Here is an 18,561-nt window from a genome sequence, read left to right on the forward strand (position 1 = left end):
ATAAGATTACCTATGTTTGGTTTTATAAAAAGATCCTGATATTACTGATCCAAAAAATAAAAAATAATAATTTTTATCATTAAAGAAAAATAATATGCATTTTTATCCAATCCATTAAAATATTATATTAAAATTTTAAAAATAAATTGCATCTGTTGTCTTGTTTACATTAGTAATTATTATTATTCAATAATATTTTTGGATTTATAGAGAAATTGTTTGGAGATAGAATAATATTTTTCAAAGTAATATAAATAAAATTTGCTATTTATTCTATCTCCAGTTTAGGAATAATAATAAAAACTATTTTTTAAAAAATATATCATGGTATTTTATATAATTAAGGGATGAGGAACTATTAAATATATATATCCTTAAATTAAAAATAATAAATTTCTAATATTCAAAATACAGATAAGGTATTTATAAAATTGCTCTCCTGTACAGTTAGAAAAAGTGGAAATAGAATAATATAATTCTCAGGCGACGATATTATGTTTTTCTCCTTTTAATAGATTTTATCTATATATTATTAATTAACTTGATCTTAAAGGAATTCGTAAGAAAGTAGAATCATATAAAAGAACAAATATTACAAAATTATTAGCATATTTTGGTGATAATAAAATTTAAGAGAATCTGATAATCAATCAATGATTGTTTGTAATATTAATATAATAAAGAGATTTATTTGTTGATTTGGTAACACTTATAAACTTATTTAAATAAATAGCTAATCATGTAAAATTCTATTAAAACCAATTTCAATATTTTCTATATATTCCTAAATCAAATCAATTTTTTACTTCTATTGCTATCAGACATATGATTGCTATATAAGCAACCAAAGAAGAGATTTATATTATATATACTAGTTGATAACCCGTCAAAAATGACGGGGATGAGAATTTTATTCGTTCTTTTACGATAATTCTTTTTACCCCTCCCCCTCCCCCTTCAGGCCAATTCCAACCCATTAAGACTAAGAGTGATGAATTGTCTTTTTTATTCGATGATTTATGAATAATATATTTTACCTTTATTTGATGATGGATGAATCAGAAATTTTCCTATTTTATGAGATGTGATTTCGAAATTTATATTTTAAATTACAAAAATGAAAAAAATATATCATATTAGCATCACACTGATCACCCGTCAAGAATGACGGGGAATTATAATTTGAGATGTGATTAAGAAATTTATATTTAAAATTACAAAAATAAAACAATATCTCTTATTAGCACCCTAAATACTAACATTATTTACCAGAGCTCCTGTTAGTCAGAATTGCTGTTCACTCCCCACCGCGTAAAGGTAGGAGATGGATTTTAATGGAGCAAAGAAATGAAAAAAAGAATGGAAAAAAGAAGGAAGAAATAGAAAAAAAGAGACAAAGATATGAATTATAAGAAAATATAATAAATATTTATACTTCAAGAGTTGATGATTATCGGGTTACAACACATATGCATTTGTAGCCATATAAAAAATATAATATAATAAATTTTATAACATAGAAAATTTTACCTAAAAAAGGAGATTTAAAATATTTTCAAAATTGAGAGGGATGTAAGAATTTTAAGCATTAGTCGGGTATATCACCGTATCTTGACTTTTATTTGTTAATGTTTTGCCATGGCTCGTAGTTTGCCGTAAATATCCTGAAATAAAACGTGTAAATTGAAATTATAAAGTAGAATTTACTGTTGTTGGTGAGGAAGATGGTTTAACGATGGTGAAGAAGTTTTCTTTTCTTTGCTCAATGTGGTTTCGTTTTTGAAGATGATGTTGTAATTTCCTTGCTCGTAGTTTGCCGTAAATAACCTGAAAAAAAACGTGTAAATTGAAATTATAAAATAGAATTTACTGTTGTTGGTGAGGAAGATGGTTTAGCGATGGTGAAGAAGTTCTCTTTTCTTTGCTCAATGTGGTTTCGTTTTTGAAGATGATGTTGTAATTTCCTTGCTCGTAGTTTGCCGTAAATAACCTGAAATAAAACGTGTAAATAATTACAAAATAGAATTTACTGTTGTTGGTGAGGAAGATGGTTTAGCGATGGTGAAGAAGTTCTCTTTTCTTTGCTCAATGTGGTTTCGTTTTTGAAGATGATGTTGTAATTTCCTTGCTCGTAGTTTGCCGTAAATAACCTGAAATAAAACGTGTAAATTGAAATTCTAAAATCAAATGTATTATTTTAAAATGACTCCATAAATCTGAACTTTTTATACAGGACTCTATAATATCGACTTTGGGGCCTTTAGGCACTACTGATAAAGTCTGTCTAAAATTACCACCTAATAAAATAACTTTTCCTAATGGGTGGGAATTTTTCATAATGTCTTTAAGTAATCGGTCAATGCATCGCAAAGCGTGTTTAGTCATCATTGTAGCCTCATCAATAATAATCAATTTGCTATTTTTAATATCTAGAGCTAGCAAACTATGTAAATTCATATGGGATGTAGAAGTTTCAAAGATAGGCACAGGTAATTTAAATCCGCTATGAATGGTTCTTCCCCCCTTTAAAAGAATAGAGGATATGCCGGTGGTTGCAAAAGGCAATACAATTTGATTTTTTGCTCTTATATAACACATTAAGGTATTGTAAAGATACGTTTTACCTGAACCTCCAGGGCCATCCACGAAGAAATATCTTTCTGAAATATTTTCTAATTCAATCGCTTGTATAATTAAATCAAAAGCATATTTTTGTAATCGGTTTAATTTAGATATACGCTCGATTGAATCGGCAGCTTCAACATAGGCATCATAATGTTGTTTTGGGGGGATTTTTGTAGGTGAAGGAAGATCAAAACTTTGACAGCATAAACCATGATCAAGAAAAACGTTTTCAATGTCCATTAAAGCCATGTTTATTGCAATTACTTCTGAATATTGACGCAAATAATCTTCAATCATCATAAATCTGAACGTATTCCATAGATATGCAGGATTTTCAGGCTGACAAAAAATGCAGATAAAGGCAAAAGTACTCCGAAGTTGTGACGGCATTTGATATTTTGATCCCTCTTCTAAGCGATAACAAATTTCTTTTAATATCTGCCTCTTTAAAAGTACTCAATCTCTTTCATGTCCAGCAGTGAAATATACTCTCTGTTGTAAAGGTAAATGAATTCCTAAGCAAATAACAGCGTGCGAGCGGTCATGCATATTATTTTCTAATAATCTCCACATTGATTCACATGCACTCACATATCGCGCATTTAAATGTGATTTAATTTCGTCATGAATATTTATATTTGAAGCAACATTAATGTCAACATTAGTACAGTCATAGCCCTTATAAATATACTTAAAGATATATTTTATCGATTTAATAGATGTACAAATTTCCACCTTAATATGAGCATTGAATTTTAACATTAGATATCGATGATATGGAATAACATAACGATTATCCGTAGGTTTACCGGAAAGAATTGTAATACCATTATCTCGCCTTTTATAATATGGATACCCATCAATATTTGGTCTTGTTTCCATTTGAAAATCCTTAGGAAATTTTTTGGTACATATGCCATTTTCCATGCAAGGCGATTTAGGGTTAAATATCCCACAAGGACCATGTATCATAAAATGAGTAACAATCTGAAAAAGTTTAGGTTCGAGAATTTTATCTAGCATTTCGGCACAAACAAATTAATCTATAGCTTGAGATGTTTCAATTTTGCTATCATCGTTTAAAATAATAAGTATATGGGCATGAGGCAAACCTCTTTTTTGGAACTCGATTGTATATATAAAAGCCATAGATTTACCAAATAAATTTTTTTTATTTATATCGAACAATAATTCATTTAATTTCAATTTAAAAACACGGGCTATTAAATCTGGTCTATCTTTAGGACTTTGCCCGGGAAATAGATTTTCATTAATTTCACGCCAATTAGGATTGCATGTAAAAGTAATAAACAAATCAGGTTTGCCAAATTTGAGCACAATGGCCATTGCATCGTGATAGTGTTCTCGCATATTTCTTTGAGAACCTTGAAAAGATGATGATAATATATATTACTGCTTTACCATTTATATTTATCAGATCACTACCATCAACTCGAGGATAGACCTTGATATCCCGTTTAAATGGGGGTTCACCATCATCATTTGTAAAAATCATAGCTACTTCATCTTATGAGTAAATTTATACCCTAATTTTGCGTAACATATTAATTTACTATGTTATTTATATATTTTTTAAATTATCTATATTATTTTATATAGATAAGCAATATACCTAGGAATCCAATCTTATTTTCTATTTATTTTAGGATAAGTCCATTTCAATTAAATCTAACAGAGACAGAGAAAGGATCAAATTTAAAAATATAATTTACATCTATACAAACAAAATGATTATATTATTCATTTGCCTCCAACTATTCTCATTTCTAAAAAGGTTTTATATTTTGTTTAATTATTATTTATTGCTATTTAAAATATTAATTTTTTTAAATTTAACTTTTTTGTTTAATTATTATTTATTGCTATTTAAAATATTAATTTTTTTAAATTTAACTTTTTACAAAAGAATAGTTGAAAGCAACTTGTCATAATTGGGAGACTTTGATTTGTAAAATTTGATTTTTGGTAAAGTCAGTCTCAGTATGTATTGCGTTTGATGAGTCATTTTTATTTTTATAATTTTATGTTTTAGTTAAATTGGTGAGTCATTGTTATTTTTATAATTTTATGTTTTAGTTTAATCGCGTTATCATTTTATTTTTAGATTTATAAAAGTTAATTATTGTAAAGTCATTATGATGATAGGATTTAATTATTTATTTGTGATGATTATTGCTTCTATAGAAGGGAAGCGAAAATTGTAAATAATCAATTCATTTCTTTTTTTAATTCATTTTTTTTTAATTAATTTTTTTTTAACAGTTAATTTTTTCGTTTTAATTATTATAAAATTATTGTTTTTTTGGTTTTTGATTATAAATTTATTTTTATTGGATTGAAATAAAGTTGGGATTACTCGAAATCATTGTGGTGGAAAATTTTAACAATCGAATAAGAAAAACTTTACACGGTCACAACGTAATAGTTGGTGCCGTGACTAAATAGCTAAGGTAAAAACAATTATTTTTATAAATTATTTTTGGGAAAATATTTTTGTGGAGCGGTGTGGTGGATAAGACCGTCAATTTGTGAGAACAAGTACCGTCAAGAGCAAGTACCGTCAGGAACAAGTACCGTCAACGTCAAGAGCAAGTACCGTCAAGGACAAGTACCGTCAAGGACAAGTACTGTGTGTAATAAGGGACCGTCAAGAACAAGTACCGTCAAAAGAGGTGACCGTCAAGTGAAAATTTTCAAGACGACGTAGAGTACACAGAAGTGCTGCCAAAATTTTTGCCTATATAAATCTATTAGACGAAAATCCGAAAATTTACTAAAAAGGTAGAGTAAACGGAAGTGCTGCCCAAATTTTTGCCTATATAAATCTATTAGAAGAAAATCCGAAAAAGTTTATTAGAAGGCAAGTTACACGGAAGTGCTGCCGATTTTTTTCAAAAGACGTCAATACACGGAAGATTTTAAAGATTCGCGGAAAGTATTGATTTTTTTTTTGAAATTGATAAATGTATATGTGTATTATTGGAGTTTTTACCTTATTGATTTTATCTTATTGTCTGACGTTACAAGTAGTTAAGATATTTTTGGTGAAATTAATTATTAATTTTTTGTGAATATTTTATAAAATATAGTATTGCTAGATTGAGTTACTTGGGAAATAGTTTAGGAAAAATTTAAATACATAAATATTTTAATGAAGAGTTTTAAAATTACGAAGTATGTGGAGTTGCAATATAATGTACTGGGAGCGGTGGTAGTGTTGATGATATGGTTCTGTAGTTTATATTTTGGAAGGAGAATGCGAAGAGAAAGGAGTATTAGGATTCGTGGGCAATCGTTGTTGGTAGAAGGGCACAATGGAGAGGATGATAGATTGGGGAGAATTACGTGGTTACCGCTTCAAAAAATAATGAAGGGTTCGGACAATAATGAAGAAATAGACCGGTTAAAGAACGAGAGGATAGATGACAGACATTTGGACGTATACCGTGGACGTCAAGACATGCCGAGGCCGTTCAGCAGTGGGGGACAGAGAGGTCGGAATGGTAGATGTTATAAATGTGGGGAGATGGGTCATATTGCGGTGAATTGTAGAGATGTCAAATGTTTGCGTGTGGGGAGATGGGACATATTTCGACATATTGTCCGGGCAGAGCAGAGAGAATACGTTGCGCAGGTTGTGAAAGATTTGGACATGTGTTAAAGGATTGCCGAGTGGGAAAGGTATGTTTTCCACAGAGAGGAGAGACTTCGGGGGCCGTGAATATGAGGAGTATGACGGAGATAGCTGGAAAAGGAGGAAAGGATATTGAAGAGGAGATGACGTGTTTCAAGTGCCGAGAAAGAGGACATTGGGCCAGAGATTGTGATAAAGATTGACTATATGATGGGAAGGAGAGTAAAATGTTGACCGTGGCGTTAGGAGGGGGCAAGAAAGAGTTGAGAGTTAAAATGTTGCAGCAGGAGGTTCAAAGGGAGTTAACGTATCTGCCGAGTCCGAGGGTATGGTTCGATATCAACGGGAAGATGGTATCTATGTTATTTGATATCGTAGCAGCTATTTCGGTGATAGAATATGAGGATTTTAGAAGACTTTGGCCGGGTAGTAAAATAATTAGAGACGTTATGCAAGTGAGGCAGTTTGATGGATCGGAGATGGAGATGATGGGAAGAGTGCATATTGGGGATGTAGGGAGAGGAGGATGTAAAGTGTTGGACTTATGGATAATAAACCGAGACGTTGAGCCGGTGATGGGATGGGATTGGATTACAAGTGTGGGGTCGAGTATGGATTTTGGAGAGTATTTGCGCGATGGGGAGTATTTGTGGCGATCGAAGAAGATATTCGGGAAGACTTGATAAATATGGTCCGAGAGAATTAGGAGGAGAGAATGTCGGGAAGAAATTTGGAATGGATGGAGGGCCGAGATAATATTGAAGTAGACGAGGGAAGATCTATGTTTTGGGGGGAAAGCGAAGAGAATGCGAGGGAAGATATGTTGGGGAGAGGTCCGATATATGTAGATGGAGAAATAGGAAATGTCCAAGACAGTAGACATGGAGTATTGAGGCCGCTGGTTAGTGAGAAGGGTGAGAATTTTGTAGAACAGGGAGTTGCGAAAAATTTGTGGGAGTGTGGAGAGGGAATAAAGGATGTCCGAAAGGAGGTGGAGAAGTTAGTGGAGAGGTATGGAGAAATATTTGGGGAAGAGTTGGGTTGTTTGAAGGGTTATGAAGTAGAGATTCGGATGAAGGATGGATGTGTGCCGAAGTATTGTGCTGTACGTCGTGTACCTTTTGAATGGAGGCGGGAGGTAGAGCAAGAGTTGGATAGATGGGTAAAGGAGGATATTGTATGTCTGGTCGAATATAGCGAGTGGGCGACACCTTTAGTACCGGTGAAAAGGGCTAATGGGAAGTTGAGATTATGTGCAGATTTCCGAGTAACATTAAATCCGTGGGTAGTTGAAGTAAAGTATCCGTTACCGAGGATAGAGGAAATATTGGCGAATTTGAAGGGGAGTTTGAAAATATATAACTGAGTCATGAAAATTTTTGTATTGGTTAAGGGTTCAATGATAGGTTTGTTAGTGCTTAATAGAACAAATTATTACATATCCTTTATTGGTTCAATTTTAAAAAAAATGAATATTAAATTAAAAAGAATATGGAAAATAAGGTTACCTCTTTTATTGAAAGGATAGGATTATTAGGTGAAAGAGATTGTATTTTTTATTGTTATTCATCTATATAGTTAAAATTTACCTATAAAAATTAAAAATTTAAATAGTCAGATAAAAGGAAGAATCCATACTTATGACTCATAGATTCTTGAACTTGGTTAAGAGTCAATAGTAGGTTAGGCAGTGCTAATTATATTTAGCCCATCATTAGTAATTTTAATTTATGTGCACAATAAAAAATCATTTGAACGAAATTTTTATTCATTTATTTGCAATTTTAGAAAAATTTTATAATAACCCCTGATCTTAATAAATATAAATTTCTGAATAAGATCCCATTAAATAGGAAAATTTCTAATTATCCATCATTGAATAAAGGAGAAAATTATTCCCCATTAATCTTGATGGGCTATCAGCTAGTTTAATATATAATGATATCAAATGTTAAATTTATACATAAATTCAAGAATTAAAATAGTCTTTAAATAAATATCTTATTCCTCTTGAATTTTTCATAATCAATAATATATTTTACAGGCATTTTCAACTGAACACTTTATAGATTTAGAATTAATGGCAAACTTATCAGTAGTTATGCCAAATGTGCATTCAATCACTACTTAAATTATAATGTTTTGCTTCTGGACTGGTATTTTTCATAGGATAAGGTTTCATAGTTTTTTAAGGTGTTTGATATTGGTTTTTCTAACTCTAAAATAATTAAAAATTATTTATTAATATTAAAAATTTACTTTGATATAAAGTGCTTACCATCTAATGAGCCAGGTCAAAATATTTTTGTGCAATCTAAAAATATATTAATATATCTAAATTTACAATACCTTCTCCCAATGTTCTCTAGTTGGAACTGGCATATGAATATCTTTTAAAGTTTTCCATATAGCATCACATACCTCTGGAATGATGGTAACAATGCATTTTGCTTATTCTGCTTTTTAACTTGGTTTGTTTTTTCTTATATTGGTAGTTGGGTTTTATTGAAAAATCTAATAAAAATAATATAATTATATATAAGAACTGAAAAAATTATACTTGGTTGTTGGATACCATTGCTTTGATATGTGAAGTGAATGAAATGGTAAGTGTATGAATGCTGAGCTTGGTAAGGTGATTACTATTGGACCGATTAAGCTATAATCATTTTTATTGGACAAATATGTTTTAAAAGAAAACTATTGGCTAAATTTGATTGAAGTTTTTTGAGGATTATATATATAGATAAAATAACTGAAGAAATGTAAAAATATTATTTTTCAATCTGTTTATTTTCTCTTTTTCTTATCGTTTATATAATATTTTTACAAACTAAAATTAGAATATAATATTAAAAAGGTTAACTATAAAATAAAAAGTAAAACTAAAATAAAAATAAAAATAAAAAAATATTTTGAATAATACGCGTTAAAAAATACAATTCATATTATTCAACATTCTCCTTCTTCTAAAAGAAGTCTTCCCATAGCTTCTAAGCTGTCATAGAGAGTTTGTTGTCCAAGTGGTTTATCGTTTTAAGTCATCAAGTTGTTTCATAAGTCATCGTAATCGTTGGCTTGTCCAAGTCGTTTATTGTGTTTGTACGTTGGTTTGTTTAAATCGTAAGCTTGATATCCTTTATCGTAAATTGTCTTTATAAATCATGATTTTGTCATGTAGCTTGCTTGGTAATACTCAGTTGTTATTATTATCATTTTTCAAAATTGTTATTATCAACAATAAGTTACGAATAATTAGAAATATAATTCATCTGGATATAAGAGTAAGTGAAGAATGATAAATCAATAAGATTGTTATATAATATTTTTAGCGTTTTCATTTTTCCGTTTTAGTGTAAGCGTTTTGGTATTTAATTTACTTTATGCGTTTTAATATTTATTATTTTTATATTTTAAGTTATGTAGTCTTTTAAATAAGCAGGTTTTTGTTTAATTCGCATAGGTCTAGAAATCGGTGTTACATTTTTATCAGTAATTTTTATATTTTTGTCCACACATCCCTCCTTAAAAGAATCCTTAGAAATAGAGTCATAATTAATAAGTGTGTTAAAACAATTTCTTATTCTTAATTGATCTAAGTGTCTTCTCAAAATACCTTTATATGTCTTAATTTAGAACATCATGTTACTTTCTTTGTGTGTGACCATGCCTTTACACCATTTGTCATCACCTTGTACTTTGTACCAAACAAAATCTCCTACGTTAAAGGTTCTATTTCGTGGTAAAGTAACGTTGATTTTGTTCTCCTTCTCTTCCAACGGTTTTAATAAGTCCCATTTAACTCTAATATCTCGATTGAACATTCTCTTGGAAGGTGTAACTCCTGTAGTATCATTACGCGTGTTTCTATAATTAAATAAAAATTTGTCAAGTGCGATGTCAAAGTCACTTTTGATATTCCTTTTCATATGTGTTTTGAACGTTCTCACCATGCGTTCTACCTGGCCATTGGATTGCTGGTGATAGCAGATGGCACATGTTTGATACCATAATCATTGCAAAATTTTTCAAAATCATTACTTATGAAGTTAGTGCCGTTATCAGTAACTATAGTTTCAGGTATTCCATATAGCGAATTAGTTTTGAAAATTTCTTTAAAAGTAACATCGGTCGTAATATTTTTCAGGAACAATAATTGGGAATTTACTGTAGGCATCGACTATTATCAACCAATTTTTTGTGAAAAACGGACCCGCATAATCTATGCAAACGGTTTGGTTACCGAAACCCATGGTTTTTGTATCTTTATAGGATTATCATGATATATGTTACAATCGTCACAACTTTTCACTTCCATTACTATGTCATTGTTTATACCAGGCCACCACATGTAATCTTTGGCTAAGGATTTGATTTTTTCTGCTCCCAAGTGACCTTCATGTAATGACTGTAGTAGATTTTTTCTCATAGAAGACGGAATTATGATTCTGTTGCTTTTGTAAAGACAATCCTTAATTATACTCAATTCTAAATCAATGTTTTTATAAATATTATTCATTATAGGCCTGTTGTTCTTAATATCGTTTATGACTTGTTTTAGTTCAATATCTTTCAAAGTTTCATCACGAATTTGATTAAAATTAATAGGTAAATCCCCATATTCATTTATTATAGTGATATTTTCAACAGCTTCATCATGACATTCTTGTGGTAATCTCGAGAGATAATCAGGAACAACATTATATTTACCGACTTTGTACTTTATATTAAAATAATATCCTCCTAATGTTATATTCCACTTCTGAGCGCTCAATATTGGTATAGTTCATTTCGGATTTTAATAAAGTTCTTGTCGCGAAAGCTATAAGTTTTTCTTTACCATCTTTTTCAGTATGAAATAATACAGCTCCTAAGCCACATTTAGATGCGTCAGTGGCTATCCTTATAGGTAATTCAGGGTTAAAATATGTCAAAGCCGTAGGAAGACTAATCAACTTCTTAAGATCATTAAAACTTCTAGAGTGTTCTAAGTTCCAAGCCCATTTTTCCTTGTTGACGATTTTATATAGAGGATCGGCTATTTCTGCAATGTTCAAAAATTTTCTATAGTGGCCAGCCATTCCCAGAAATGTTGATAATTCAGCAGTTGATTTTGGTTCTGGCATTTTGGGCTTCATCGTTTTTCCCAGTTATATCATTATAAAATATGACGTCTTCCATATCACCGAAGATTTGGTCCATGATCTGTTGGAAAATTGCAGATGAGATCTTTTGCCCAAAATGAAGTCTAGTAAATCGGTAATAATTCTTGTGCGTAGATATAGTTAAACTGCAACTTTTATCAATCGGGACCTGTAAGAAAGCATTTTTAAAGTCAATCTTCGTAAATTTCTTTCCTTCTGAAAGTTTAGCTATTAGATCATTAATTCGTGGTAGTGGGTATTTGAAATCTTCTAGAGCTGGGTTTACGGTATCCTTAAAATCAGCGCAAAGCCTAATGCTCCCATCATCTTTGTAGACGGTGGCAATAGGACTTGCCTATCGAACATCATTCACCGGCTCAATAATTTTATCATGTATCCAATTTTTTAAGTTCATTGCTCACAAGATCAATTTTTGAATAAGGAATACGTCTAGGTGGTATAATTTTAGGTTGGGCATCTCTTTTAAAATCTAACTTGACACTTGCTTTGTTGATTGGCCCGTTAGTCAATTTGGATTCGCACTCTTTAATCAATTTTTTTATTTCATCTTCGTAATTTGTGTCATTATTTGCTATAAATTTATTTAAAATATTTTTGAAAGCGTTAATCCATGTACGTCCCAACAAGGCATTTTTCCTAGACTCAACGACCACCGCTTGTAAATATTTTGAGATACCTTCATAAGTCATTTTAACTTGTGTAATGCCGATGATTTTAATTAAATTTCCGTCATAAGCGGTAAGTTGTAACTCGATCTTTTAATATATCTAATACCAAGTTTTTTAACCAGACCATGAGGTATGATGGTGTGTTTGGATCGTGTGTCGACTTGCATAGTTGTAATAATATCATTCATTTTTAAAGTAGTCATAAATGCCTTATCTTCATTATTAAGCATGTCCCCAGATAAATTGTTTATGTTAAAATCTTTATCATCTTTGTTCTTTGTGTCGACTTTCTCTTCAACAATTTCTTCAATATTCATATTATGGTCATTGTTGTTATATTGTATTTGCTTCCTCCGATTGTTGTCGCTACCTCTATAATTATTTGAATTGTTATTATAGGATTGGTAATTTTACGATTTCCGTCACCATATTGGATCTGTTTTCTTTGGTTATTATCATGCCATGTATCACTTCTACCATAATTAGATTGATTATTATTGTTGTAGCGATAGTTGTTGTAGTTATAGTTATTATAATCATCGTGGTATCTAGAATTATTATTACCGTAATTCCTATCATAGTATCTAAAATTATTATTGTCGTAATTCCTATTTTTATTCCTATTATAATTATTATCTCTATTATCATAATTTTGTCTAAAATTATTTCTAAAATTATTATTAGGTCTAAAATGTCATTTCTGTTTCTAATGTTAAAGTTTTTATCTTTGTCAGAGCTTTTATCGTGATTTACATGACTTATATTATCAATATCTGGTTTATCATTAATGCTATCTAATCTACTTTCTATCTCCACCATTTCGTTTAAGGTTAAATTAGTATTTTTACTAAATTAATATTTTATTTTATCATTTAAGGTAGACGTTCTTAATTTTTCTTTAATCCTACTATCATCTGAAAAATCCCATTTTTTATTTTTTAAGATACTCTAATGTACCATTGCATAAAGTTTTCACTAGAATTTTGGCAAGATAAGTTAAATTTGTTGATTAAAATATTTTTATCCTGTATTGGTAAAAGGTATCATAATTTCTTAATCACTATCTTAAGATCTAAAATCTCAGTATTTGAACAAATTGATTTAATATTATCAAACATATCATCAGATAAATTATTAATTAAAGTATTTATTTTAACGGAGTCCGATAATGTGCTGGTCGAAAAGTAACTTAACACCCTATCTAAGTAAATCTCACTCAGTGGTCCAATAAGTTTTGGGAACTTGTAAGGTGTAAAATCAGGTAATTTTATGTCCATTTATTAATAACTTTTATAAAATATCACATAAGTATAATATGTCATGAACAAAAATGTTAATTGCTTTCTTCTTCTTTTTTACTTTTTTTAAAAAATAAAAATAACGATGTTTATATTTTTGTAATGTGCATTGCAGTTGTATAAATTCAGATTCATTGTAAGCAAAGAATTTTCCGTCCAATGCCTCATAGCAACGTAGCATTTCTTTTAAACTAAAGAATTCAAAGGAGATCTCTCCATTGGCAGGTCCTCGAGTGTATTGGACATCACATAAGTGAGTTCTCATAATATATCGTATAGACCTCATGTGGAACATTGGATATTTTAAAAGAAAACATCGAAAATTGTATAATAAAATATAGTTGAAAGTTTTTTCTAGGAGAATTACGGGGGAAAAAAAATAACTTTTTTTATTTAATGTTTTTGTATGTTAAATATAAAATCTCACCATTAAAAAAAATGGAAGAGAAAAATTTCAAAAAAATAAAATATAACACATTATGGCGAGTTTTTTTTGCCACATCACCCGGGATACCATGAAGAAATGTAAAAATATTATTTTTTAATCTGTTTATTTTCTCTTTTTCTTATCGTTTATATAACATTTTTACAAACTAAAATTAGAATATAATATTAAAAAGGTTAACTGTAAAATAATAAGTAAAAATAAAATAAAAATATATTTTGAATAATACGCGTTAAAAAATACAATTCATATTATTCAACAATAACAAATTGTAATATGCAAATAATATAATATCTAATTCCACATATTTAGAATAATTGACTCCCAGCAATTAAAGCATAGACACATCACCAATGTGATGAGGTTAAATCTATTCCTTTTTTTATTACTGTGTCCCATATAAGGGAAAAGACCCGTTCGTAGGAACGGATGAATGTTGAGTAGATAAATAATCACAGGCAATTTTTGAAAATAAATGGATCATAAAGGGTAATTTATTTCATAGCAGTAATTCTTTATTTTTAAAATACTTAAAAAAATGGCAAAATATAAATTTGTTGTTTGTTGGATTAGTTCCAATATTCCAAAATATCAGCATCACCTTTTAACGGCTCTGATAAATAATTAAAAATTTTGTCGGTCGAATATTGAATGGCAGTAGACCTAAAAATAAATAACATTGCCTACACTATTTAATACAAATACGTCATAACATTCTTTTTTAATACTATATAGAGATTCGCTAATGGATATTGAAAGAAGCCGAATAAAAATATCTCATTTTTAATTCTGGGATCCAAAACAGTATAAACATATGAAGAAAATTTATTCGATTTTGCTATGCACTAATTTTTCTTCATTGTGGCTAATGGTGTTGTTAAACGGCACGATTTAAGCATATTTTTATTTATGTCCAACTCAGTATTTTAGCCAGAAAAATATTGTCGAAGCCTCGGAATTTTCTAATGGATTTTATAACCTTTGTTCCATCTATGACCATATTCTTATTGCTTGCGGAATATTTTTCTGGATCAAATATTAGCTGTTTTAAAAAATGGGCTAAAATTATACGTTTAATATCACTAATGGCTAATATTATGCACTGAATATCTTGTAACTTTCATACTAATTCCAATATTGGATGTTCTGTTCGGAACTAATCTAAGAAGGCGATAAAAAAATGAAAACTATTTATAAATAATAAAAAGACCTCACAAATTAGAAAATAAAAATGAGATAAAAAAATTTCAAATAATTATAAATTATTTATTTGTCCACTATCTTAACATTAAGCACTCTTCTGTTAATTATTTTGCAATGTTTGATTCCTATAAATAAATATTATTAGCATATCATATCATAAATATTATAGCATTGTTAGCTTTTTGAAACATAAGAAATTTAGAATTTCATTTTGTTATACCAGATAATGGAATTGCCACATCTTTATTCGTCATTGTCCTACATTCATTTTGCATTTTATGAGTTTGTAATTTATTGACAATTTTTTCAATTTGTATTAGGTTTGGTGCTAAATGTTTAATTGCATCAGTCACAATTAGATTAACTTATGGGCTACCTAATACTATTTAACAGAGTTGTTAAAGGATGCTTCTTAAATGGATCTAAAAACAGATAAAGATACATTGTCTAGAAACGCATCTAGATAAAGGTGCGATTTTAAAAATGTATATAGATATAGATTTTCTTATACTTATATACAGGGTACGCCGTTGTTCTCGAACAGAAACTTATATAATGAGAGCACAAAATATGTAATCTTTTTATATTTTGTTCTCATTAAATTCGAACATCATATAAAAAAATGCCAATACCCCTATTTTTATCGTTTTTTTGGGAAAATTTTTTTTAAACGGGTCATTATCTTTTTAAAAAGATTTTTTTACATTAAACTTATGAATAATTTATTAAAAATTAGTGGAATTACAATATTATTTTAAAAAAATTCTAAATAAATTTATTTGCTTAAAAAATTTTGTGCATCAATGGTATTGTTTTAATAATTAGTGGGGGTCATGGCTAAGCAAGGATTTATATATTCCTTTACGTGATTAAAATATCCTTAACAATCTTGAACTGATATCTAAAGATTTAAATAGAAAAAAAAATATTTAATGAATATTTATATATTTTTTATATATAAGTTTTAATATTATATATATATTTTATATATAAGTTTTAATATTTTATATATATTTTTATAATATTATTCGAAATATTTTTTAATATATTTATTTATTTAAATTGTTTGCTTATATGAGATAAAATGAATTTTGCTTTCAAATATTATTTTTTAGATAATAACCGTTAAATAAAAGTATGTAAAATGTATCTTAAAAAGATCTAGATACCTACAAAAGTGTATCTAGATATTTGAACATCTGCCATTTAAGAGTAATGATGCTGAATTATGATCCTTATAATTCTTAATTGCGTTATTATCAAGGCTGATAAAAAGGGCTCTATCGATAAAAATTAATATGAGACATCAGAAGCTTAACAAGGTTGTAGTATGACTACCAGTTTAGATATCAGGTGTGTAAGATATATTATTTAGTGTCTATATTCAAAATATTTTATTTTGTCTTGAAATGTATCAAATAATAATACCATTTTATTTTTAGACGCCCCCCTGCATCAGATTTTAATAGTATTCATTTTATGTATTAATCTTTTGAATTTTTGGAATCAAATAATTTAATGCGCAAATTTTATTGTTTAATCCAGGGATTCGAACCGAACCCGAACCCCATTTATAAAATTTTCAAAACCCCGAACCGAACCCAAGAATTTTATTTGAACCCGGGTTCAACCGGGTTCAGTGTATTATTTAAAATCATATATTAATTTATGTAAATACAAATATTATATTTTCAAATTTCCAATTAAATGAAGTGTTAATAAATTTTAAACAACTTAATTCATTTATGCCATTTTTAAATTTATTCTCGATTCCTATTGGAGTGTTAAAAAATTTTAAACAATTGAATTAATTTACGCCATTTATTTTTAAATTTTTATCTTATTATTCTTAAAGATTATTAATTAGAAGAAAATGGTTTACAAATCAAAGGAAAAATTATTATATTGTTAATTTAAAAAATTCTAAACATCTAACTTAAAAATTGTTAAATGTAGGGCAGTTTTTGTGAACTTATTAAAATGATTTTAAAATTTATATATGCTAATCATTTATTTTTGTTTCAGATTAATTTTTACAAGATATTAATGAAGTGCATATTATAAATGAAATTAAATTTATAAATATCTCTTTTTTAATTCTGAAATCATTGCTATTTAAAAAAATTGTTCTCTTTTTATAGATTTAAGATTAAAGATAAAGTCATATTTGATAAGCAATTTACCCTTAATACAATAGAAAAAAAATCAATATGTTCATATTGCAAAGTAAAAATGTCTGGTAATCACTTATCAAATTTAGAAAGACACCTGGAAAGAAATCACAACAATGAATATTTAAATTATTTAAATGAAAAAACCAAATATCAGGAATTGTTATTGGCAAAAAAACCTAAAATTAATATAGAAACCTTTTTTCCAAAAAAGCATATAAGTATAAATATATCATTGTTACTGTAAATGGCCGGCCTTTATCAATTATTGAAGATTCGGGATTTCAAAGAATTATAAATCCACTCCTATCTGGGCTCAATTTAGTTATAAACTAAGAAAATTTATCCAGAACTATTAATAAAACAGCCCAATCAATTAGAGACAAAATATCGAGAGAGGTAGAAGGAAAATTAATAAGTTTAAAAGTTGATGCAGTTCAACGACTAGATAGGTCAATTCTTGGTGTAAATATTCAATTTATATCAAAGTCCAATAAAAATTTGAGGACTCTTGGAATTGTAGAGCTGAAAGAGAGATGTACAGGAGAATATATAAAAGAAAAACTTTACTAAAATTTAAAATTAATATTGAACAAATATACACAATTACTTCTGATAATGGTTGTAATTTTTTAAGAGCTATAAAGCTCCTGCAACCTGAAACTGATTATTATATAAGGAGTGAATCAGCAGATGAGGAAAATATGGATGTAAATGTATATAAATATGATATTGATGATATACAAAATACTTTTTTATCAACTATTATATCCTATCCGATTTATAGTGTACGGTGTGCAGCTCACACACTTCAGCTGGCACTTCAAGATGCTATAAAATTATCACCTATTGTGGAAACCATTGCAAAAGCTAGGAGCCTAAATTTAAAATTAAGACATCCCACTTACCAAAAGTTATTAAAAAAATATGAAACTCCCTAAGCCTGTGTTAGATTGCCACAGATGGCATTCAACCCATGATATGTTAGAAAGGCTGATTTTACTAAAACCCAATATCGAAGATTTTTTTTCAGAGCAATCTGATTATTTATTGACTGAAGATTGGAAAGAGATAATAACGATTGTTGAAATTTTAAAACCGCTAAAAATCGCAACCAAACAATTCCAATATGAACGTTAACACTGACAGATTTTTATGCAGCATGGTTAAGATGCTGCATTGAACTGGAAAAAAATCCAAACCATTTTGCTCAATTACTATATTCTTGTCTTAAGAACAGAGAAGAAAGGTTTATAAAGAACGAAATTCTCTTAGCTGTCATATACCTGGACCCAAGATACAAGGTTAATTAAAAGCTTAGTAAATTAATT

The 18,561-nt window shown here is 28.8% G+C and overlaps 2 protein-coding genes and 1 long non-coding RNA gene across 3 annotated transcripts; 1 reads left to right on the forward strand and 2 right to left on the reverse strand.

Annotated features, from left to right (window-relative positions):
* Positions 1 to 3,081: 3,081 nt before the first annotated feature.
* LOC135928626 (uncharacterized) lies at positions 3,082 to 3,648 on the reverse strand. The gene has a single exon (XM_065465082.1). The coding sequence runs from the start codon at positions 3,646 to 3,648 to the stop codon at positions 3,082 to 3,084; it is 567 nt and encodes a 188-aa protein (XP_065321154.1).
* Positions 3,649 to 6,207: 2,559 nt separating this feature from the next.
* LOC135928627 (DNA-binding protein HEXBP-like) lies at positions 6,208 to 6,483 on the forward strand. The gene has a single exon (XM_065465083.1). It carries the CDS (start codon positions 6,208 to 6,210, stop codon positions 6,481 to 6,483), a length of 276 nt encoding a protein of 91 aa, XP_065321155.1.
* Positions 6,484 to 8,415: 1,932 nt separating this feature from the next.
* Positions 8,416 to 8,771, reverse strand: LOC135929029 (uncharacterized). Its single transcript, XR_010572453.1, has 3 exons — positions 8,630 to 8,771; positions 8,540 to 8,594; positions 8,416 to 8,498 (listed from the first exon to the last, which is right to left on the reverse strand). It is a non-coding gene; the product is annotated as an uncharacterized LOC135929029 (long non-coding RNA).
* Between the last annotated feature and the right edge of the window lie 9,790 nt (positions 8,772 to 18,561).

This window comes from Gordionus sp. m RMFG-2023, chromosome 4 (assembly GCF_954871325.1).
Source record: "Gordionus sp. m RMFG-2023 chromosome 4, tfGorSpeb1-WG-v2, whole genome shotgun sequence".
NCBI lineage: Eukaryota > Metazoa > Nematomorpha > Gordioida > Chordodea > Parachordodidae > Gordionus > Gordionus sp. m RMFG-2023.